Source organism: Eurytemora carolleeae, unplaced genomic scaffold (genome assembly GCF_000591075.1).
Source record: "Eurytemora carolleeae unplaced genomic scaffold, Eaff_2.0 scaffold215, whole genome shotgun sequence".
Classification (NCBI taxonomy): domain Eukaryota; kingdom Metazoa; phylum Arthropoda; class Copepoda; order Calanoida; family Temoridae; genus Eurytemora; species Eurytemora carolleeae.
This window is the reverse complement of record NW_019396240.1, coordinates 133,727-159,141: the sequence shown is the minus strand read 5'-3', so window position 1 is coordinate 159,141 and position 25,415 is coordinate 133,727. Positions and strand designations below refer to the sequence as shown.

The window sequence follows — 25,415 nt, the reverse complement described above, 5'->3', positions numbered from 1 at the left end:
TTCCTTGGAATTCTTGGTTTTCTTGGTTTCCCTGGTTTCTTTGGTTTCCTTGTTTTCTTGGTTTCCTTGTTTTCTTGGTTTCCTTGGAATCCTTGGTTTCCCTGGTTTCCTTGTTTTCATTGGTTTCCTAGGTTTCCTTGGTTGCCTTGGTTTCCTTGATTTCCGTGGATTCCTTGGGTTTCTTGGTTTTCTCAAGTTTCCTCGGTTACAAATTAGATAACATTACGCGTAATGTTTAAGTGACCCTCCATCTATAGTGGCATAAACGATTCATCTTTTGTCTAAAAGGGGTGAATGAGATATCATAATTTTTCTCTATTAAAAATGGATAATGTAAATTGATCTTAAGTCCCTTTAAATAGTGCATTTGCAAAATTTCCGGGTTTTGGTGAAAGTTTGCAAATATAAAGTCCAAGTCTGCACTCTAAACTTGAATTTTGCAAAAATATTTAGTTCATTATTTTGAGATTAAATTGGGCATATTTAGAGATGTCAGTGTGATGATAGATAGATTTAAGTCACAAAAGCTGTGTGTGCGTGAGTATATAATGTAAAAACAACAGAGTTGTGCAAAGTTTTGAGATAAAACTTTGTAAATGTTTTGTTCTATATAAAGATATGTGTTTCATCTTAAGTCTGAAATTACTACCCTGTATTTAGGGGATGGCTTAATTCCGACTATTATCTCTACTCCAGATTTCTCTCCCACTAAATTGTCTGGTTTTCATCAATCCCCGCCTATGGTCTATAATTTTGACGAACCTGCATCATGAAACTCAATCTTTGCTCTCCTTCCTATAGCCTGGAGCAAGGACGAATGCAGAGTTATTATCCCCGTGTTGGATTCCTCTCCTGTCAGTTGGTCCTGTCAAAAATGATTGTCAAAAACAATCGTTTGTCTCGATAGTGTAAACCCAACAAAGACGCTTTTCCAAATCGTCCTTTATTTACGAAGCATTCATCAGTAAATCTTCTAGTCAAGTAACACATTGCAACCATTAAACATCATAAATATTTACACCACTCTTATTATCTTAGTTCTAATTGTTAAAAGATAGAAGATATAGGATCTGAATTCTCGCTTCATACCTAATATTTGAAATTCTTATATCTTTGTAACCTGATGTTGTAGATCTTTGATAAAAAACTTTCAATAATTTTAGATCAGTCACATTGTGACATATCAAAGGCTTACACTATTAGGTTGGTAAGCAACAGGTATTTTAGGGGCGGTGCGGTTATAGGAATTTATTCAGCAATTTTTCTTCATTTTCCTTGACTCCCACCAATGCTTCAGAGTGGAGCAATTTTCCACAGAATTAGAAACTACTCCAAGACTCACCCCTTTATCCGCCCCTGAGGAAATTAGAGTTTGTGACGAGCAATCAGTTACTGTATGTGTCAGAATAGATGAACTCGAAATGGTTTAGTTTTGTAATATTTCCGCATTTTAAAGGATAGACTTTTTCATTCATTTACTGCAGCATCAAAGATTTTAATGCAGTTAATGTTTACTAGACCACCCTGTACATTTTACAATGCATTTTCCGAATAAATTGTCAAAAATACTATTTTCAGCCGCATTATGAAGAACAGAGCTTCTTCTCCGTCTTTGCAGTTTTTTTCCCTGCTGTTACAGGGATAGTTGCTGGAGCTAATCTATCAGGTCAGTTCTTAGTTTTCTATGTCTCAAGATAGGTCAGATCTTAGTTTTCTATGTTTCAAGATTGGTCAGACCCTTAGTTTTCTATGTTTCAAGATAGGTCAGATCTCTGTTTTCTATGTTTTAAGATAGGTCAGATCTTAGTTTTCTATGTTTCAACTTTCAAGATAGGTCAGATCTTAGTTTTCTTGGTTTCAAGATAGGTCAGATCTTAGTTTTCTATGTGTCAAGATATTCAGAATGGTAATGCTACTGAACTAATTAACTAATGCTACTAACTCTCGGATCTACTACAGCTGTTCATTTGGTATTGTTTGAAGATCAAGTTAGGATAAGATAACTTCTGAGTCGAGTGCTGAAGCTAGGACATGCTAGGGGGCCGAGCGCCGTGGCTAGAACAGGCTAGTGGGCCGGACGCGTCCATCTAAAACCTAGTGCTAGTAGGTCACAAGTTGAGTATAGCGGATATGCGTAGGTCGAAAGATACACCAGAGCTGGGAACTTTAGAATGGTGGATACCAAGATCAATGCTTGATCCTCTCTTTATCTTAATCTCGAGACTAACCTAATCTTGTTCTTGTATCCTGAAAAGTGTATAAAATTCAACCAATCAGAGTCGCGTATCTGAAGCCGGGAAATTTGAAATTTTGCGTGCCATTTAAAATTAATATACATTAGTGGGAGGGACTTCCTAATTTTAAAAAAACCGGTTTTGATTTTTCTCTACTATATCCCAAAAAGAGTGGATTACCACATTGGATATCCGGATTAAGCAGTCGGGATTAAAGGTATCCCATTCTAAAGTTCTCAGCTCAGCATTCAGAATATAATCTTGGAAATATCAACGCTATGAATAAACATTGAGAAGACTTCTTGTAGAGAAATATTAATAAGATTAAAAGAAAGAATCAGGGGGGGTTACGGGGGCTCAGCCCCCCTGGACGAGTAAAATATATGGATTGAAGGGAGTTTTTAGGCCCAACGGTTTTTGGGCCCCCCCCCCCCCCCTCTTGGAATAACAAAATTTAAGCTCCCTCGTCTGGACAATTCCTGACTATGCCCCTGTATAATATATATAAGGAAGTAATACAACTCTAATCGTAAAATTATATTTAGAAGTTTTACAACTGAGAAATAAAATATTTATGTAAATATGTAGAGTTTATAGGAATTGATTCTTTGCCACAAACTCTGATTCGCTAATCCCAATATCGTTGCAACCAAATGTTGTAAACCTTAAATATTTCAAACTATGATCTGAGTAAGATCAAATAATCTAAATTTGAAATAGGGATCTATGGATAGACAATTTAAGTTTGTGGCAAAGAATCAATTCCTTTATGTTTGGATATAAGATCATAAGATCAACCTAGGTTATTATTTGAAGGTGATATATGTTAATTGTTAATAAATAATAAATGTATATATAATGTTGATTGCTAATTATTAGGAGATTTGAAGGATCCTGCAACAGCTATACCTAAGGGCACCCTGCTGGCTATTGGTACAACCTATCTGACGTATATCCTGTATGGCGTGGTGGTAGCATTTACCTACTCCCCCTACGGTAGTGGAGTAGCAGAGGAGTATAGTATCTGGACTAATGATTCTATTCCACTAGAAGAGAAAATGTTGGTAAGTTCATTTTTTAACAAGGGGGTCATAATTTATACATCGTCTTATTTCATTATATTCAAAGAGTTTCAGGTCATCATGAAAGTATCATCCTTTTTGGGTAAACCTCATGGTTTTTTTTCTAATACTCTTTTTAAACTTATGAAATAGAACTAATAATAGTTCTAATATATTCAGTCAATTCTTTGTCACTGGCTAAGTTCGCAAGAAAAAGATCTAGTAAGGTTATCGTGTTCAAAATTTTCTCTATATTTAAACGGAATTAATAAATAAGAAAAGTAGTTGAGCTCAAGAATAAATGGAGTTAAACCAATTTTTTTAAACTGCATATTGAACCTCACTAGAAGATTAGACCATCGTCAACTAACTATTCGATAAATCGGAGACCTCTGTCTATCGAGTCTGTCTATATAGTAAACAATAAAGCTCTTCCCTCTTATAAAAAATATTATATTTAATTTAGAGCTGGCCAAACGGGTGACACAAACTGGCTCCCCCAGCCAGTTTTTATTAGAACAATCTGTTTATTGTTCCTAAATCCCTGTCCTAATCCTTTAATTTTGTTCCTAAAATTTAAAAATCTAGTTTTTTAGTCTTTAGTCATTAATTTTGACTATTTTTGAGTCTTTTAAGTCCAAAATAAATTTCGTCTGCGGCACGATTTTTTGTTCCTAATTATTCATTTTTTGTCCCTAAAAAATCTTGACCCCCCCCCCTCACTTAAATCCTGTATCCGCTCCTGGCTAGTCTGCATATAATAAAACATGAGGGGGGGGGGGGGGGGTATGAATCCCCGAGTAGGAAATTAATTAGTTAAATGATATTTGAAATTTTTTGTTTCAAGGTTCCCAGGTGGGATGATTGCTCTGCCGACGCAACCCTGCTCCGTAATGGGACGGAGTGTAGGTTTGGAACCTTAAATGATCAGCAGACCATGGCTGTTATATCCTTTACTGGATACCTTATCTATGGAGGATGTTTTGCTGCAACCCTATCGAGTGCAATTGCCAGTCTTGTCGGTAAATATATTAAATTTCAGATTTTGTATTTTCAATCTGGAAAATGTTCTGGTGTCTGTCAACGTTTTAAATAGTTTAAAAACGACACAGAATTCAGAAATGTAGTTTAGCTAATATTAGTTTTCCCAATTATGGATAATATGCAGCATTGGCTTTGGAAAGAAAAAAATCTTCGGATTTGTACAACGAAATTAAAGGGAAACTTCCCATTTTTGATAATTTATTCTTACTTTATATCGAATCGAATAATGACTTCTTTTAACGATGTAACTCATAAAAGTGTCCTCCACATTCCCTAGAAGAGAGGAAAAATTTAAGTATTGAATATAAGATACAGACCGGTAGGGTTTTTACGATCAAGAATTGTGAAAGCGTTGCGGATGAATTAAGCGAGTTCTATTATATCACCTCTTTGACATATATTGCAGTCGTAAACCAATTTACTTTTGGCGTGTGGTTCAATCCCTCCAATCCCCCCTCCAGCTTCCTACCTCCCCGTTCCTATGATTTACATTTATTATTGTTCACTGTTCAGGGGCCCCTAGAGTACTTCAGGCCCTGGCTAAGGATAAACTGTATCCCAAGATAGAATTCTTTGCCCCGGGATTCGGAGCAAACAATGATCCTATTCGTGGATACATTCTCGTCTTTTTAATCTCTCTTGGTTGTGTACTCATCGGTAACTATTTATTACAAGTATTTACATATAAATGTAGTATTAACTGTTTTTGATCACTATGCCACTGACAACAGGACTGATTACTTGCCACAACTTTAAACTTTATATTACTGACAATCTGTTTTTTTATCATTTGATCATTTGATTGAACAGAGTTTGTAATGTAAATGAGGATAGAGTATAATTTTTCATTATCATAAAAACGTCTAATATATGTTTTGAAATAATTTTTCAACCATCTTCTCTTAAAAGATAACTGATTTTAAAATGATTTTTTTTTCAATTCAGGAGAATTAAACATGGTGTCGTCCCTTCTCTCCAACTTCTTCGTAGCTGCATACGCTCTAATCAACTTCTCCGTGTTCCACGCTAGTATTACTAAATCCCCAGGCTGGAGACCAGCATTTAAGGTATGCAAGCCCGGATACGCTTTTTCTATAGTTAATCCTGATCAGGATCCAGACAATGAGAAGTATATATTAAAAGTATTAATATCTTAACTATCCATGCGTTGTCATAATAATAGGAAACATATTAATTTTCATCAATAAGGGAATTTAATAAAAAAAAAAATATTGAGTGATTTTTAACTAAATTTAAGACTGTTTTTATGTTGAGTGAACTTTCTAGGCTTATCCGTACTCAATATTCATGTATTATTTTAGAATTTTTTGGCAAAAATATTCGGATTAAGAGTGCACAAAACCAGTCATGCTTAGAATTTTGTATGAATGATTTTACATTTAGACTCTTTCAATTTCTCAGAATTAAAAATTTCATTCTCGGTGTACTAGCCAGGACTAGAAATTATAGTTGAAATGTTTCAGTCTAAGGCCGAATTCAAAGAATTTGATCCGTGGCTTAAAATTAAGATTAAAGCCGGCGCTCAGTTTAAACTGGTTTTGACGGATTTTTGACGCGGCTCAAATTCATTAAATTCGGACTTTGGATTCTTTTCAATGAAAAATGTGAAACATTGGGATCTGCCCCTTGAATTTTAGAAAATCTGAATTTAGCTTACAAAGAAACTAATTAAATTGAACATTTTAGAAAATCTGAATTTAGCTTACTAAGAAACTAATTAAATTGAACATTTTGGAAGATCAGAATTCAGCTTACTAAGAAACTAATTAAATTGAACATTTTGGAAAATCTGAATTTAGCTTACTAAGAAACTAATTATATTGAACAATTTGGAAAATCTGAATTTGGCTTACAAAGAAACTAATTAAATTGAACATTTTGAAAAATCTGAATTTAGCTTACTAAGAAACTAATTATATTGAACATTTTGGAAAATCTGAATTTAGCTTACAAAGAAACTAATTAAATTGAACATTTTGGAAAATCTGAATTTAGCTTACTAAGAAACTAATTAAATTGAACATTTTGGAAAATCTGAATTCAGCTTACTAAGAAAAAATTAAATTGAACATTTTAGAAAATCTAAATTTAGCTTACAAAGAAACTAATTAAATTGAACATTTTGGAAAATCTGAATTTAGCTTACTAAGAAACTATTTAATTGAACATTTTGAAGATCAGAATTCAGCTTACTAAGAAACTAATTAAATTGAACATTTTGGAAAATCTGAATTTAGCTTACTAAGAAACTAATTAGAATGAGCATTTTGGAAAATCTGAATTCAGCTTACTAAGAAACTAATTAAATTAAACATTTTAGAAAATCCGAATTTTACTCGCCAAATACTTATATCTTTGTAACCTGTCAGGTACAACTTATGATGTTTTATAATTTGTAATATAAATAAACATAATAAAAGTTCGCAAATTGTGAACAGGTTTTGTTTTTCAAGAAATTCAAGAACTATACTTTAATTTAAAAAATTAATCTATGAGAAATAGAATAAATATTAAAATTACTGGAAATTATCGCCTACACAGCACATTTGCTGAGAGTAAACAAATAGAATCGATCCGTTTCATCCTGCAGTATTCTAACTTAAGTATTTTAACGATATAGGGTTTCCCATCAAAACCAAAATATTTTTAGTTTTAGTTGTAAATTAATTAAGTTATGTAAAGAATTTTATTCAGATTTTTTTATTATTTGAAGACTCGACAAATTAAACCATATTTTGAAAAGCTCATAAGTATATTACCTTTTTTGAATCAAAAATTCAAAGATTAAAGACTCTTTTTGTCGTCTGTCAATTATAATTCATAAAAGATTATTTTGTTTTGGACATTGGACAACAACAAAAACAATTATGTTTTTTTGTGATGTCTAAATCAGAATTTCCTAACTGCGCTTTTCTTCGATCTCAGTCCCAGAATCTGAAAATATCACCCATCCTTATAAATTTAAATTTTTAAAGTATGATTTTCAAAAAAAAATTCTTATTGTGTACCTTCTTCTGACCCAATTAAGCCCACAGAAAAACATCAATTAAAAGTTTTCAACCTATATATAAATTTGGCTTGTCTGTTTGTTTGTTTGTATCCAATAAACGTCAAAACGGCTATAGTTCTATAGTTCTATAGTTCTATAGTTCTATAGTTCTATACTTCTACACTTCTATAGTTATACGTGACCACAGGGAAGGTTTATGAATGATAAAATTTTTTAAAAAATATGTTTCAAAGGTTTTTAAATTTGTAGAAAAAAATTAAATTCTTGAAAATTCGCGAATTTTTTTTTAAATCCGCAAAATTTTCTTCTTTGTTTTTAAATGTAAACAAAAAGATCATGTTCACAATTTAGATAGAAGCCTAGTATAATTTAAATTTAAAAAGATAAATTAAATAATATTTTAAGGTTTCCTTCCAGGGATGTAATATTTCAAAAACTCACCTGACAGCTGAAATCGTCCATCCCCTACTAACCTTTTTGTATTCTAGTACTACAGTCCCTGGGTGTCCCTGCTGGGAACCCTCCTCTGTGTTTGCGTCATGTTCATGATGGACTGGGTCACTGCGCTCCTCACATACGTCATCGTTATCGTTCTCTACTTCTTCATCTACTACAGGAAACCAGGTATTAATTTCACTACTTAAACTTAAGTAGTATCCATCAAGTCTAGCGTAGTGCACATATAATAATTTTCATCGAAAACGTATTTTTAAAATATTATGGAAAAACTTGGTGTAAATAATATCTGTTTTTATTCGTTCGTTCGGTTAAAAAAAATAAAAATAAACAGTATCAATTATTATATAAAAAGGTAGAATTTGAGTATTTTTTACCAGATAAATAAGCCGGTTTACTTAACTTTCTATTTAGTTAAATCGTCAAGAAGATTTTTAATTGGGAAGTTTTCAGCTTTATTAGTTTTTCTGAGTAAAAACATTTTCTGAGAAGATTACTTCAAAAGATTTCACTTGAAGCTGAACAAAGACAGACAGTTAAATGCAAGTTTACCAAGACTTTCCGATGTTCTCCAGTTTTTATTAATGTCAAGGAATAGTTTGATTGCACATATAAAGATTAAAAAGTGCATTTACTAAGGGATTGTCTGCGTAATTTCAAGGGGCATTAAGCGTAATTTCAAGTGACCCTCTATGCAAATGCCTGATTCACAAAATGGCAATAAAAATTGATCAAGTATGAATTAGATATAAATGTTTACTAGTTTTACACTGTTTTCTATAATTATGTTTTCTGTACAAAAGTGACTTGCGTATTTCAACTGCAGGAAATCAAACTGGAATTATCAGAAATATGAACATTTCGAAAAACGACAACATCTTCCACATTATTTTTCATACTTAAGTTTCAAGGGTACCGTTGTGAATCGGGCATTGGCATCTTTGCATTTACCCTTGAAATTACGCTTACACTTCCATTAATTAGATGGTTATTTTACCTTATGGGCTTAAAAGAGTTTTTTTGATTTTTGTAATAACTCTTTAAATAGAGTGTCAATTAAAATCTAGAAACTGTTCTCTTTAATTCTCCACTTTCCGGAACCACACGGTAAACTAGAGGTCTTTTTAGTCTTAACTTTAGAACCCATTTTTTACCCCTTATATATAGATTTTCCGGAACCACACGGTAAACTAGAGGTCTTTTTAGTCTTAACTTTAGAACCCATTTTTTACCCCTTATATATAGATTTTCCGATTTAGACTTGTAATACTTTTTTATATTTATATACATAATTTCATTCAATCTTTGTTCAATTGTTCAGAGGCGAACTGGGGAAGTTCAGCACAAGCTCAAGTGTTCGTGAGTGCTCTCAAGGGGGTTCAGAGTCTGACAGAAACCCAGGATCATGTTAAAAACTATCGTCCAAAGGTAAACAAATAATTTTCCCTACTTTTAATTTGCCGGATTTTTTCAATAATTCCACCAGGGGATGATTTTTGAAAAATAGAAAATCGAAATCAAAAGACAAGTTTTTTCCCCATAAACTCATTTATATTCATCACTTCATCGAATAAAACCTAAATTTAAGATTGTGAGCATTTTACGTAGAGTACAGATAATTTGAATGTAGATACAGGGTGTCCCAATAAACATGGGATTTCAGTGACGAATTCGATATCGTCTTTTTAAATAATTCTTTGATTTAGTATAGTGATACCTACTGAGAAAGCTGTAATCTGTAAGAGTTTCGTCTGCTATGTTCACAATTTGTTTGTTTATGTTTTGACTGCATACGGTTGTACTTAGTAAAACAAGAAAATAGCAGTATTACAAACAGTGTAAATTTGTCCGTCTTCACTGTTCATCTTGCGGAGACATTACCAACACATCTTTACAGTCGTTTACCCTTTTCATAAAATAAACTCTAGCAGACATAATAATATTATGGCTTTTGAAATTAGGTATTACATTGCTAATATGTAACAAAGACGATATCGAATTGGTCACTGAATTCCCATGTTTTTTGGGACACTCTGTATGAAACCTTATCTAATGTGTGATTGCGATGAGTTATATGAGAATATATATGAAAAAGTTGTATTCAAATTCAATTTATTATATTTATTCTATTTTGGATTTGGTTTTTTTATTTCTTCCTTTTATTGTAGTTCTAAATACAATGATAATCGAAGAATTTTTGAAGTTCTAAACTTTTGAATGAAATGTCAATTTTGACAAGTTCAAGATTCTCTTGAATTCTGATATTTAGTTCTACCTCTAAAGGAAGAATTCGCGAAAAATAAATTAATCGGAGCTAAAAACTTTAGAATGAGTTATCTTTAATCCCGATCGGTTAATTAATCTGGAGATTAATAACAAGAGAGAACAAGCATTGTTTGAACTGGAGATTTTGAAAAAGAGGAGATAAAGCATTGTTTGCAATATCCACCATTCAGCTCGGCTCTTTTAAACTCAACTCAACTCAACTCTTGTTTGAGATTGTACAATTAGTTACAGACTAGGACGCCAGTAATTCCTCTCTTGTTCATTAATTTCGACCTTTCGTTTTATTTTTACCTTTGGTAAATTAGTTTTTGTTGTAGGTTCTTGTTCTAACCGGAAACCCAGCTCACCGACCCCCTCTAGTTGACTTCGCAAACCTAATCACTAAAAAGCTATCTCTGCTCATCTGCGCTCACGTGATCACGGTGAGTGTTAAACCAGTTGTGGGAAAAGTTTTAACGTGTGTCGACAATGACCGAAGCCAAATTTGAAAGTTTAACAACATTTTATTTGCCCACGGGAATGTTCTTTGCTTGGTTTAAGATTCTAGGTTGAGTGGGTCGACTTTAATAGCGAAAATTTGGTTTTCTAGTAAAATCGTGCAACTGCGGGTAAACGGCGTGAGTAACTTTTAGTAGCCTTGGCAGCGCTGGGTTCCCAAGCTAGTTCTTAATAAAGTATGATTGAAATTTACAATGCATTACTTAAACATCTCAGTACTACGCTCAAACTTGACACTTGCAGCATGTAAGTCGTGCACGGGTGGTGCCCCAACCTATAAAAAGTAAGTTTGCACGATATGCATGCATACATGATGGGAAAGAGCAATTTAAACCAATGTACTAAACGGACTGGCCACAACTGAAGAAAAAAAGCTTACAAGGCAAATAAATATTGCAGCTCAACCGTGAAAATTTCCTTTTTTCTATGCCGGCTTTAGATAATAGAACATCAACAATAAACATAAACATTCCTTTGGAACTTATAGCTCCCCTTTTCCTGGTACTCCTGTTACTTACTCCTGTTACCTCTTTTCTGTTACTTCTGTTCCCCCTACCCTGTTACTCCTGTTTCCTTTATCCTGTTACTCTGTTTCCCTCTAATATGTTACTCCTGTTTCCTATATCCTGTTTCCTTTATACCATTACTCCTTGTTTCCTCTATTCCGTTAATCCTGCTTCCGCTATTCTGTTACTCCTTGTTTCATCTACGCTGTTACTTCTGTTTCCTCTTCTCTGTTACTCATATTCTCTTTATCCTTTTACTCCTGTTTTCTCTATCCTGTTTATATCTGTTCTCTCTATCCTGTAACTCGTGTTCCGTGTACTGTATTGTCCTGTTGTCTATAAACCGTGCAGTGCTAACGCGACGTGACTTAAATTTCTAGTATAGAACATATTTTGTATTTAGCCGAAGATAAAAACGTCAAGACCATGTCATTATAATTTATCATCAACCCAACCTACTTTTCGACCCAGGCCACGGTACAAATTCTCCTATTGTAAAACATTTAACGACAAAATTCCGGGCGTTCAATGTCTTAATATTACCGAGTTTAACATAAAACATTGATGTTAACTATTATGAGACAGGTCAAACGTCGTCTTTGATTCATGAAAAAGAAGGACAAAAAGTATATATATTTTTAGAGTGCTTCAGATGATATTTTTTTTGGTATAAACCAGAGCTTTTGCTGGTCTTTTCACAATACTTTTTTTCGTATAGCCGAAATGTTAATAACTTTAATATATTATCAAGTTTTTCTTTTTAAAGAGGGTTACTTGTCAAGTCTCCTATTTAAAGGGCGTTCTTTTGATGTCATTCTTAAAGATTTTGGCGACGCATGAGTCATAACAAATCAAGCAACGCCCAGTTGTCTATTGGCAGGGTTGAATACGACCTTAGTTTTTGCTTTGGATAATATCAGTTGAAATTGAATAGAATTCTCTCCCTCCCTTCTCTGTATATGGTTTATTCTTTGTTATATAGATAGCAGATGCTAGGTTTAAATATATGCAGCTATATTGGCTCAACGAGAACTGCAAAATTCTCTGTTTAGTGGAGAGAGAGAAAAAAGATTCCGCAAAAAAATATAAAATCGTGTTATGCCCCCATCTTGATTGGATATTGGGACAAGAGTCCCTTCCCCTCTTCTAAAATTTCTTATTGAAGAACATAAAAAAATATATCTTCATTCCCAGATATATTTTGGCATTTTTCGCATTTATGAGTAACCCTAGCTTAAATCCTGTATAAGCCCTCGATTGTATTCTTGGTACTTTGCACTGATTTCGTTTTATCTACTTAAAATCTACGGCTTTTTATTGAGTTAATTGCTTAGATATATAAGCTTCTCTCCCCCCTTCTCCCTGGGAGTATGTTTTAGAAATACAATACAATTGGTATGAGGGGGGGGGGTGTCCAAACCAACTGTTGAATCTTTTATTCTGTAGAATAGGGTGAGAGTAAAAAAAAAGGCAGACGCCCAGGGAAGTTAACATGCGCATCCCGCAATGAATTATAAGACAGAGAGAGAGCCTGTTCTAGCCGTGGCGCACGGCCCCCGAGCCTGTCCTAGAGCCTGTCAAGACTTGGAATCGCCAATAAAAATCTTGGATTTCCGATTCAAATCCAGGAGTGTCCGATGAAAAGATTGGGGTCTCCGGTTGGAAATCCTGTCGCAAAAAAAACTATTTGAAATTGCAACTTTAAACCTGAACAATGTTGAAATTCAGACATAAGAAAAATTTGCCCGGTCAGTTTTCATAGCAATTTTTCTAAAAATAATTTCTAGTGTTTATGCATATATGTCTGTTAAAAATGTATATTATGTAAACTAAATTTGTTTTTAAAAGTTAAATTTACTAAAAATTCAAAAAGTGGTCCTTACTGTTCAGCGTACATATTTGGGTCAGTTGACAAAGTAATAATTGACTTAACTGATTCTTTTGGTAATTGTTCATATATAATTTTACTACTAAAACTGGCCTTTATGAAATGTGAACTAAATATCAAACACAGTTAATTGAGAGTTTTAGAGCCAAGGGAAGTGGGTGTTCAAGGCTTTGTATACGAACTAAAGAACTGGTCACGATTTACCCATTTTACAAGGTTTTCCACCAAATCCTTTAATTTATACGAACATAAATTGGATTCTTCGAAGAGGATTTGATGGACAAATGCATTCTTCAATAATCCATAGCATATAATTTATTAAAACAATAAGAAGGATTTGGATTTCAGAGAAGATTAAATTTTTAGAGAAGGTTAAGAAGGATAGAGTTTTAGAGTAGGTTAGAGCTGACAAGAAGGATTGAAGGATCGAAGCAAAGAGAAGGTTAGAGTTGCAGAGAAGGTTAGAGTTGTAGAGAAGGTTAGAGTTGCAGAGATGGTTAGAGTTGAAGAGAAGGTTAGAGTTGTAGAGAAGGTTAGTGACGAAGAGAAGGTTAAAGTTGAGGAGAATATGAGGGCTATTTTGAGGGATTTTAACGCTTCCTGGTATTTAAATCCAGTTAGAACTGGATACTTGAAGTCAATTCAGAACCAACAGTTTTTACTCACGCCAGGGCTAATTCTGCAACATTTAAGAATTCTTAAATATTGTTTATTAAGCTAATACAATTTCCTACGGTTTGTAATAACTTGACGAAGTTATGTAGAGTATGTATGCTATCAAGCTGTTAAATGTGGTTGGAAATCCCCCGGCGGCCGGCATTCTGACGAGGGAGAGAGGTAGGGATGGAAAATACCCGGAATTTGTCCGCACCGCCACTCTGACGAGGGGGAGAGGGATAGCAAATACCCGCAATTTGTTCGCACCGCATATGGAACCATTGTTTAACCCAATTTTTCTACTTACAGCATCAATAAAATTTTACTTTATTTGGGATTAAACAATATTGAACGAAACACATTGAACTATTCGAATTTGTAATTTTCGAGTTCATATTTGCTCTTCAATTTCTCATCTTGTTTAATTAACAGTTGGATTTTTAATAAAAAATATTTTTCTGGATTATTTTCCTTGCTTGAGTCAGCTCCTCACTCCATTTTCACTTTGACTATTATTTTTTAAGCTTATGAGGGTGGACTTGAAAAAGAATCTTTCGTTTAAAATCTTTCTCTCAAAAAGTATAAACTTTTAATCTTAAATATATATCTGGACAACTATATTTTGTGAAAATGAATAAATAATTCCGAGAAAAAGACTGAAGAATCAGTTCCATCCTATCTTAGCTCGTATTTATGGAGGAAAAAAAATATAAAAATTTCCTTGATCCTTAAATTGCATATCCTAGATATTTTTTTATAAAAATATAAATTATTTAGGAACCTGGATCCAAGCACTTGGCTTTAATGAGAGAATCTACTCAGGCCTGGCTTAATGATCACAAGATTAAAGGATTCTACACTGTAACTGAGTCAGGTAAATACCTATCAATCAATCAATCATTTTCTTAAATAAAATGTGACTAAATGAGAATAAATAAACTGAACATTTGCCACAAACTCTAGTTTTGGACTCAGATATTGTAAATTTTGTATATTTCAAAACTATCTTTCAGAATTCATATCTTGAAGTATTTAAAGTCTATAAGTCAGGTTGCAAAGATACAAGGGTTTGACTTTGTGGATAGTGTTCCTTTGAAAATTAGAAAAACAATATTAAGATAGATTATTTAGCAATCCTTTTGTGTATTTGATGTTGTTAAAAAGCAAAAGTTTTACTTGTAACTTATTAAATCACTTATTAAGTAAAATGGGTCTGTTTACACATCACAATTGCTATAAAAGTTATAACTTTCAAGTCTAAAAGTCGTCTTTCTTTTCCTGAGTTTTCTGGTTTTCACTGTAGGAAATTTGCCTTCTAATCAACTTTATTTTCCTAATAGGAAAAGAACTGATTATTCCCAACACACCCTAAATTTTCTAATCCTTTTATCATTGCAACCTAATTACATCAGCAAGTTGTTAAATATTGAAAATTAAAAATTGTGGAAAGGACTCGGATCCTTTTTGATTTAAATAATTTCCACTTAAAATTTAAATTAAATGTAAAGACATTTTTCAGAATGTGGGGGAGGATACTTTGTTTTACTTGCCTTTCGGGTTTTTTTCTTCTCTTTCTTTACCGGTTTTGTTGTATATTTCTGGATTGCTCTTTTCCCACGCCTTCTCCCTTAGTTCAAAACGTAACAAAAAATCTAAAAAAGAAACTAACTGATTATTTTGTCTAAAACTCTAATTTTCTACTTTACTTTTTCTTCTGATTTACAAATACAAATTTGTTTCAGGAAGTTGGGAGGAGGGTGCAAAAGCCTGTTTAACCCTAGCTGGGCTGGGCAAACTAGCTCCTAATCTTGTTCTTATTGGTTTCAAGGAATCATAAACTCAAATAATACTTAACGTACAAATTAAAAGAAAAGTTTATTGAGAAAATTCAACATGACAAAAAAATTTCATAGAGCAAAGTTTTTGGGTGTCGTTCATTTAATGCAGCCTTTTTATGTTAAGGGTGACCCGGAAAAAAAAACCGGGATCGTGGGTTTTCTGCCCTTTTTAATCCTTAAATAAGACTCGGAAAAGATATAGTTATACGCCAAACGTAAGCATCAAACGACAAATTGTTAATTATAAAACTCTTTGTATAATTAGAAACTACATGCTAGAGCCCTTTTTTATGGTTAATTTAAAATTCAGTGATGGTGATGGACCAAACCTCTGTAGAGTAAAAAAGTAGATGTTAGTTCCACATTTATTAAAAATATATTTCGGTCTGGGTTGACACTCGTCAGTTCTAACGATATAATAATTATCAAAATCGATAAAAAAATAAATAATGTAAAAATCACAAGAAGATAAACAAACAAAAAGATTATTCAAAATAAAAATTTGGGCTGTCAAATGGACATAAGGGAAAAGAACTCAGATTATGAGATGGAAAAAAGATAATTAACGCTTTTAAAGATAAATACACGGTTACTCATGTAAGATAACATTCATATTTTTTTTGCATAATGATTCGTCATTCGGGGCAGGTGTGGCATGATCCAAATCCACAACCTCTTTATTCCACACCACGTTTCAGCATAAAAATGCCGGACATTTTTGAATCCGTCTGAAATTTTAGATCCCTTACCCTGTCATATTGTTGGGAAAACCATGAGCTAATGAACCCGTCTGTAGTCTGACTGGATGACTAATCTGGAGGGACTACACCAATACTTCAATGTTCTGCACTCAGCTTACGACCATGCTCTGTCCATTGGAATCCTTAGGTAAACTTAATTTATAAAATATTTTAATTTTATAAAATATACTTCAGTGAAGCCCTTAATAACGAATACATCGAAAGAATTCATCAAATGTCGTATTCTTCACTTTCTGATAATGGAATGTTGCAGATATTAAGTTTTTTTATTAAATGATTATATGGAGCTCTTTAAAACTGTTCCCGCATATTCATGGATATTTATTTATTTTCGCAAATACTGAAATTTATGTAATATAGATGTATTCATTATTAAGGGTTTCACTGTAGCTGGAGTGCCCGGCGTTGCCCAGGTTTATATTATTAATTATGGTAAAAGTGACGCCCTATGTTTACCCGCACTTGGTGTTAAACAATGATTTTAGCTGAAATTACCCGTGGAATTTCCAAAAAAAAAAGTGCAGAGCTTTATCATACAGATTATATTATGTATGCATAATTTACGATTTTTATCTGTATATTGTATATTTTGAACGATTTTTATCACATCACAGAGCACAACTACAGGTTAACTAAAATCACTTTCCAGTAAAATTAATTCTGTTGCTTTTGTTAAAAATAAGTTGAAAAGTGTTTTTAAAACTCTAAATATTTGAATTTTGCAGAGTGAAGAACGGACTTGATTTCTCTGAGCATATCCTTGCAGAGGAAACTGTAGGAGATCATAGCGAAGGTAAACTAGTTCAAAACAAGTCTGTATTTATATATTTTTTATTTTATTTTAATATTTAGAATTTTTGATTCTTATTTTGAATCTTTTTTAAAAACAAAAATATTTACTTAAGACAACTTATTCCTTTTTTCTATTAAAAATAAAACCTTATATTTACTGTGGTAAGTGGATAAAACTATGCTCTTGTACTTGATTTCCAGAATTATTGAAAGTAAGATGAAAAAAAATATCTACTCTAATCCACTTAAAATAGCCCCCCCCCCCTCATTCATAATTTTTTGCCCTAGCACTAATTTTGACACTGTGACTTTGAAATTATTTTGCTTATAACACATTTAATAATTTTAGAATTTTTTAGCAAAAAAATTTTTTAATTAATGTAAAAAGTGTAAAAAGAAATCTAAATGGCCCATAATTTTTTTGATATTTAAGCTACAGATCTAAAAATCATATTTTTGGAAAGCTCTTGAAACCATATATTCAGACCCCCAGAAACATTTATTTACCCAATCCAAGTAGTAAAGTAAGAAGTAAATGGTAAAGGAACTCTGGGTTGCTATTGTGTATAATACTGAAATAAATATAACTTAGTTTATTAGGAATTCTAAACTCATGGACAACACTCCTCCTGGGTATTATATATTCTATATTCGGCAATACAACAATAAATGTCATGTTTGAAATTAAAGGGAGTGTTCGCGATAAATGAAAGGGGGTAGGGGGTATTTTTTCCTTACATGCAAACAGAAAGAAGTGAGATTAGTAGCGATCAAACGCGCTTATACCCCCTTTCATTTTTCGCGAACACTCCCTTTAACATGCATCAATTTTGTTGTAGTATTATCGTATATTTATGTTCATATACTATGTATTTCCACCGGCCAAAGTCAATCCTTCTCATAAGTTTTTCTGATCTAAAAATGCAGTTTAACTTCTTTACTTCATGCAGTAAGTCATTAACTATATATAAACCTGCACTTAACTTCCCTATAGAGAAAGTTAAACTGCATTTTTGAATCAGAAATATTGAAGAGGATGTTCGGGTTTGGCTGGTGGAAATACAGTGAAGTTAATTAGAGTTCACCTAAACTCTCGAAAAAGCATGACATCTAAAATTAAACTAAAAATTGGAAATTTGTTGTACATGCTCCATTTTAAGCATTTTGTGTCATGAATATTTTAGGTTAACTCAACTAAATTGTCGTTTGCATGTGTTGATTCGAATTCAAGAACATTATTTGATTTTCAATGAAAACTACAAAATTGTTTTGGAAATTGTTAATTTAAAAGTCACCTATTCTTATAATAGTTTATATATATATATTAAATTTTTAACAAATTTAATGTATTATCGCTTTACAACTAGGAATTTTACCCTGATCTAAAAATACTAAATTTTTTGAAAAATTCGCTGAAATTTCAACAAAAGCTTTTCCAAAATGTTGCATTTAGTGTTAATTATCTTTTGTTTGTGATGTGGTTTTAATCTTTTAGTAACTAAAGAAATTTTATATTCTCTTTCATTAATGTTAAGATTTCTTTTGTTAAAATCATTGAATTGCATTTTCCAAGTAAAAAATAAAAACAAATAAAATAAATTAAGATCAGAAAATTTGAGAAATTAGATGTGTATTTATTGTCAAATAGAATTATTGTTTATTTAAAGCTTTGTTTACATTTGATTTGTCTTGGTCATTAAAATCAGTTCAATTTGGATCCGGGTCCAAGGAGCAAAATATAAACCCAAACTGAAATAAAGAGATTTTTTAAGTACTTCATCTCTAGTTTTAGTATAAAAATTGGGGGGGGGGGGGGAAGAATTTTTTATTTTCCATGGCGGATCCGCATCAAAATTAAATGGATCCTAAGCACTGAATTAAATTTTTAACTTCTGTTGTAGAGCGTCGAGGAAGCGGAGACGAGGAGAAGGAGAAGGAGAAGAAGGAGGATGAAGAGGAAGGAGATGGAGAAGACAAAGATGAAATCGGAGAACTTCAATCTAAGACTGAGGTACATGATCTTCTACACTTAGCCCCCACAGAGATTCAGATAGCAAGAAAAGTTTCACCAATTTTTAAGACTGATCACAGCGCCTTGGTTTTTTATTGTATCTTAGTAACTTACAAATACTTTGTAAATATAGACATTTTAGAACTATACATTTTTTTAGCTTAACAGTTACATATCCGTTCTTATCCTTAATTTATCATTTATCAATAATTTTAATTATTTTTTCTAAAAAATTCGATCAAAAAACTATTAACTGAAATTTTATTTCGAGTTGAAAACATTCATTTTTTGATTGCTGGTTCTTAAAAGGGGATTAAAGTTAAACTATCTTATACAATGTACATAATAACTAATATAATGTTTTTGTACTGTTCAGGTTGTACAAGCAGTTAGGCAGAGAACTAGAACTATTTCAAGAGTAACTTATGAAACCCATGATGGAACACCTCTCGACAAAACCATTATTGATAGTATTCAACAATTCCAGGTTAATATTATTATTATTAGCAGACAACCCATCATTCATAAGTGTATCCATCATAGATAAAGATAGATTGCGCATAAGACGACATTTTTCATCTTGGAAGATATAAATGTACAGAGATGTTTTAAAGATATTCCTATTATATAGATTAACTAGGTCGGTTGTGAACATTGGCTGTTCTTATGTCATTGAGTACTTGTGGTGTACATGAGTTCTGTAGAGAGAAATTTGAGTTAGTTTAGTCCTTCTCATGTCCTTATTCAGTTCTCGTCAATATGATATATTGCTCAGTGAAATATTATTGCTCAAATAGTTCCATTCCCGGAATTATTTTACACTATTATGAAATCCATTAAAACACCAAACCACCCCGCTTATCATTGAAGTACACTTTGCCCCCTAGAAGTATGAGTTCGCGGACTGTACAACTCTTGGTGATTTTGCGTACATAAGCTATCTATGTTTATTTATTTATCTATGGTATCCATGGATAAATAATAATAATTGGAATTAATATATATTTAGAGCTGGTAACTTTTAATTAGAATCAGTGAGTAAAAAATCATCCCTGTTAAGATCAAGTCGTCCTTATCACTGATTAGACTCCAACCCTTCCTTAAACCCATCTATCACTGATTGGGCCAATGAGATATCTGTTTAGATCCGATCAACCAATGAATATTCACAAATATAAAACACTTTGGATAGGTTAACTCCATCAATTTAAAAGACTCCAACCCTTAGACTCCAACCCTTCCTTAAACCCATCTATCACTGGTTAATTGATTGGGCCAATGAGATATCTGTTTAGATCCGATCAACCAACCAATATTCACAAATATAAAACACTTTGGATAGGTTAACTCCATCAATTTAAAAGTTTCCGGCTTTTAAAATATAGAGTTTCAATTTTCGGTAGGAAACTGATGATGATATCAGAAATAATTAACAATTGCGGATTAAGGCCAAACAAGTTTTAAACAACTGTAACTGGAATCAACCTTTAAAATATGGTTTTCATGACGTTAGCACGGAAAAGGTGGAATATTAAACATCTTCATTTTGAGGATTATTTACTTCTGATCTGAAATAATCATAATTAATAATTGACAATATTGTTTTAGGGGGAGAAAAAGAAAGGATTTATTGATGTCTGGTGGTTGTATGATGATGGAGGTTTAACTCTTCTTATTCCGTATATTCTCAGTACAAGGTTAGTTTGAACAGGACTGTTCACGTATTTTCTAGTGACCCTCCATAGAGAGGTATATCTGATTCACAATGGTGTCATTTTGACCCTTATCTGAGCAATACTAAGCAGAATTTAAACGTTGTTCTATCTGAGCAATAATAAGCATAATTTAAACTTTTTTTCTATCTGGAAAAGTGTTATATTCTGTCATTTTCCTTCTTTCTCTCAATGTACAAATCTGCCAGTCACTGTTATAGGGAACCGCAATTGAAAAATATCGCTTATAAGATTTTAAAAAGAAACCATAATCTAATAAAAAATGTGGAAGATACCGTCTTTTTTCTTACTGGAAAAGTGTTTATTTCTGTGAGTTTCTCCATTGCTTCTTATAAACAAGAAATGCGCAAGTCACTTTTGCAGAGAAACCGCAATGACAATAAACAATTTAGAGAAACAAGAACATTGATATTTGATTCATAATTAATCAGACAAAGCTTTCAAGGGTACTGTTGTAAATCGGGAATTAAAAACTTTAGATGGAGGCCCACTTGAAATTACGTTTACAGCCCCTTTAAGCAAAGGTTTAATGGGTACAATACACGATAAAACAAAACCTAAACAGATTGAGCTAAAGAAGATATAACAGGAAATCTCCTGCTTTTTTACTAGTTAATAGTGTACTGCAGATATCTCAGGAGGAATGAAAACAAAGTTTGTTTACATTCCTCCCAAAACCTGAAACTTCTCCCATTATCTGAACAAATATTAGATCTGATATTTTATAAATATTTGGTATTCTAGATAAATTGTCATTAATATCTTAGTTAATTTTATTGATTATTAATTCTTCATTTAGCATTTTAAACTCTTCAAATGTGACAGTACAGCTGAATAAATTAAATAAATTAGACAGTTCAGAAGAATTTTTTTAAAAGGAAATTTTGATTTTATTTTAGCCTTCTGTTTGGGTAAAAGATATACATTTTAAACTCAACCAAGGGACACTGGTCCACTACGGTGGTAGGCGATTTTATCAATCGAGCGAAGACGACTTTTTATTTGTTATCAAACCTTTTTCGAATTACAAGTTTACAAGTAATTAAAGAGAAGCTTTTTAAATTGACAGCTTAACTTTGTTTCCATGTTTTTGTGTAGTCATGCTTTTTAAAGGCTTGATATATATACATAAAAAGGATTATTATTAAGTTATTATTAAGTTATTATTAAGTTATTAACCCTATCCCCGCTGGGGTACTTGAAAACCAGGATACGCTGGGGGGGGGGGGGCAATTTGACCCCCCCCTCTAAATCCCATGTTTTATGTCCAAATATGACAAATGATACATCATTAGAAAGCTCTTGTGCTCTACTTTTAGAATCTGCAAAAAAATTTGCAAATTTGCGAAAATTGAATTTTTTATCGCAAAATCCAGTTTTATAGTAAAAATGTTTGCAAAAAAAAATTTGTCCAAAAAATGACAAATTATACATTTTTGAAAAGCCCTTGACCATGCCATTTCAAATATGCAAAAATTTTTGCAAAATTTTAAATAACCTGATTTTTAATCAAGAAAAACTAAAAATGTGCAAATTTCCTTTGACAGGTTGTTTGCAAAAAATTTGCAATTTTTTTTCTCGCAAAACTTGTGCAATCCGTTTCCTTATGTCATAGGCTTTCCAAAAAGCTGAATTTTATCAAAATCTGACAAGTGAAAGTGGGTCAAAACAAAGATTTAGTTTGCTACAGGCAAAAGCAGTCATTCAGGCAGTGTGCCTGAGGACTCAGGCAGTTAGTATTAAAGCCCGGTTTTAGGCCTAAAGGGAGGGCTTTGGGTATGTAAGAAAAGTCAGAAAATTTCAACAGCCTCAGACCAATACTTTTTGAGTTATGTAAAAAAAACTACAAGGGGTGGGGCCAAATTGACCCCCCCCCCCAGCGGGAATAGGGTTAAGGAATATAAACTATTTAGGAAGATGTACACGGACTGCTCCTTGAGAGTGTTTACTCTGGGAAACAAGAAAGACGACCTTGACAGAGATACCAGAAAGTAAGTTTTTTTTGTTTGAAAGTAGGTTTAGGTTTATTTTAAGCCAGAAAGTAAGTTTATTTTTGTTTAAAAGTAGATTTATTTTAAGCCAGGAAGTAAGTTCATTTTTATTTGAAAGAAGGATTATTTTTACTAGGAAGTAAGTCTATTTTTAACCAGGAAGCAATTTTTTTTATGAGTAACTAAGTTCACTTTTACCAGGAAGTAAGTCTACTTTCAACCAAGAAGTACGTTTATTTTAAGTGGAAGTTATAGTTTTAGTTTTACCAGAAAGTACGTTTATTTAACCAGAGAGCAAGTTTATTTTTATGAGGGAGTATGTGGTTTTTTACCGTGAAATCTTAATAAGAAGACGGCATTTCTTCATATGAAGTTTACCCTTTTTATGCTTACTTCTGTCAAAAAAATGTTGATCTTTAAAAATAATAAATATGCTTTTTTCTCATAGAGCATGTTTATTTTTCCACATTATTTTGGGGACCACTTTTTATAAATTAACAATTCTCTACGTTTTTATTTTTATTAAATTTTCTTCTTCGGTTTTTGAAATTTCAATAAAAGTTTTACTTTATTTCTTTATGTTTATTCTTTTCTAGTATGTGCACCCTGTTGGCTAAGTTCAGAATTGATTTCTCTGACGTCATCGTTATCCCTGACGTCACAAAACGTGCCCAGGACGCTACCAAGGAGGAACTAAAGCAGATTCTGGATAAACTACCTGAAGGTTAGGGTTTATTGGTTAGAAAACAAAAGCTAGATTTTGATATATTTTTTTACCTACAGAAAACCGAGTTTTTGCCCCAAACTCAAATTTTCCAATCCCTATTTCCATAAATTAATTAAAACGTCAGATAGGACACTAGATGTCGTCTTTTCAAGGTTTGCATGAAATTCGTTCACATTATTCCTGAGACAGAAGCCCAGAGGAGTTTCGCGCAGTCGGCGTAGAACAGGCTCATCTCTGTCTCTACGTCAACTGCGCGAAACTCCTCTGGGTATCTGCCTCAGGGTTATTATGAACGAGTTTCATCCAAATTATTGCATCCTGGTGATGTAAACCTTTTTTCAATTTATAGTTTGAAATATCAAATATTGCAAAAATATAAGGATTAGAAAATCAAAGTTTGTGAAAAGACCTAATTCCTTTTTATTATCAAATTTTCAGCTTATAAATATCTTAGCTTAATAAAATCATTATTAATGCATCATTGAGACATTATTGAGCTATAGGACACTCTCTAAGGAAAAAATGGGTTTAACTTAATCTGTCCATTCTAGTTACTATCATATTCAAAAGGATGAAAAAGATGTTTTTTTTTCCGCGAACAGTCTTAGATTTAACTCATTGTTAAATATACGGTAACACTTGATGATGGTAAAAAAAGAGTTGATAAAGATACAAATTACCATTATTTTGTAGATTGTATATCCGAGGATGATTTACTGATGAACAAGGAGAAAACAAACCGTCATCTGCGTCTAGCTGAACTCCTCAGGGAGCACAGTAAGGAGTCTCAACAGATAGTTATGTAAGAATTTAATCATTTTAAAAAAAATTTTATTTCATTAATTTTAAAACAGTTAAATTGAGCAAAATATTATTTAAATAAACAAAAAGAAATAGTTCAAATGGGCATAAAAAAGTACAATTTTTCTTGCTCATATGAACTTTATTTTTGTTTACTTGAACTGGATTATGTATCATTGGAAAGCTTTTTTTGCTTGTTTGAACTATAGCCCCCATTCCCCCCCCCTGAATATGCCTCAGAACAATGCCTATGCAAAACTATAGTTCACTTCTTTTGGTTTTAGAACTTGAAAAATACGTATTTTTACGTAAAGGTAAAACCTAAAAATTTTAAAAATTAAGAAATGTTAGGATTTTTTCAAACCTAAATCTACGTATAGGAAACCCCTAAAAAATCCTGATTTTTACATGCGCATTTTTACGTTATTCCTATACGTATTTTTTACAGATATTAAATACGTATTTTTACGTATAGGAAAAACCTAAAAATTCCTGATTCATTTGAAATCAAACGTGTTTTGGTCTTTAATTCAATAATCATTTACTTTACGGGTTTGTTTATTTTATACATTTTTATCAAAAATGCATATGCCAACAAAAAAGTACTCAAGAAAAAAGGCTAAAAAATTATGTTTAATGGGTCAGATTGTGACCGAAAGTCACAGCTTTCTGGAATATTGACAGAACCGTTAAATCCACGTGTAGGGTAGTTCATATTCCTTTGAACGTTCATTTTGTTCATTTGAACATTTTATGTCCACTGTGAAATATTTTTTTTGATCATTTACTATTTTGTAATGATTGTTTAACGTATTTTTTCATGAAATACAAAAAATTTAAAATGCTTATTTAATAGTTCAAATGAGGAAAAAATGTGTTGAATGAACTACAGGAAATAACGTTATTATAAGAAGTTAGAATGAACAATAATTCAAACGATCAATAGTTTAAATGATTATTAGTTTAAATGATCAATAGTTCAAACGGAAGTATAGTTCAAATGTGGATCCACCCAGTTTCGTCGTTGGCTCCAATTATAATGGTCGTTTTTTAAGATGATTTTAACAAGTTATAAATAGATCAGTGTAAAATAGATAAGT

At 32.2% G+C, this 25,415-nt stretch overlaps 1 protein-coding gene across 1 annotated transcript in view; it reads left to right on the top strand.

The window, feature by feature from the left end:
- LOC111699103 (solute carrier family 12 member 2) overlaps positions 1-25,415 on the top strand; it is a gene marked incomplete in the record, with an annotated part of 39,783 nt that overhangs the window by 13,775 nt on the left and 593 nt on the right. Inside the window, 18 exon segments of the mRNA XM_023469674.1 lie at positions 1,579-1,666; positions 3,114-3,298; positions 4,143-4,317; positions 4,853-4,996; positions 5,285-5,406; positions 7,859-7,994; positions 9,148-9,254; positions 10,430-10,534; positions 14,439-14,535; positions 15,404-15,489; positions 16,296-16,387; positions 16,986-17,053; positions 18,954-19,063; positions 19,440-19,550; positions 20,672-20,760; positions 22,710-22,787; positions 23,384-23,511; positions 24,208-24,316. Of these exon segments, the coding sequence (XP_023325442.1) occupies positions 1,579-1,666; positions 3,114-3,298; positions 4,143-4,317; positions 4,853-4,996; positions 5,285-5,406; positions 7,859-7,994; positions 9,148-9,254; positions 10,430-10,534; positions 14,439-14,535; positions 15,404-15,489; positions 16,296-16,387; positions 16,986-17,053; positions 18,954-19,063; positions 19,440-19,550; positions 20,672-20,760; positions 22,710-22,787; positions 23,384-23,511; positions 24,208-24,316 (2,030 nt within the window).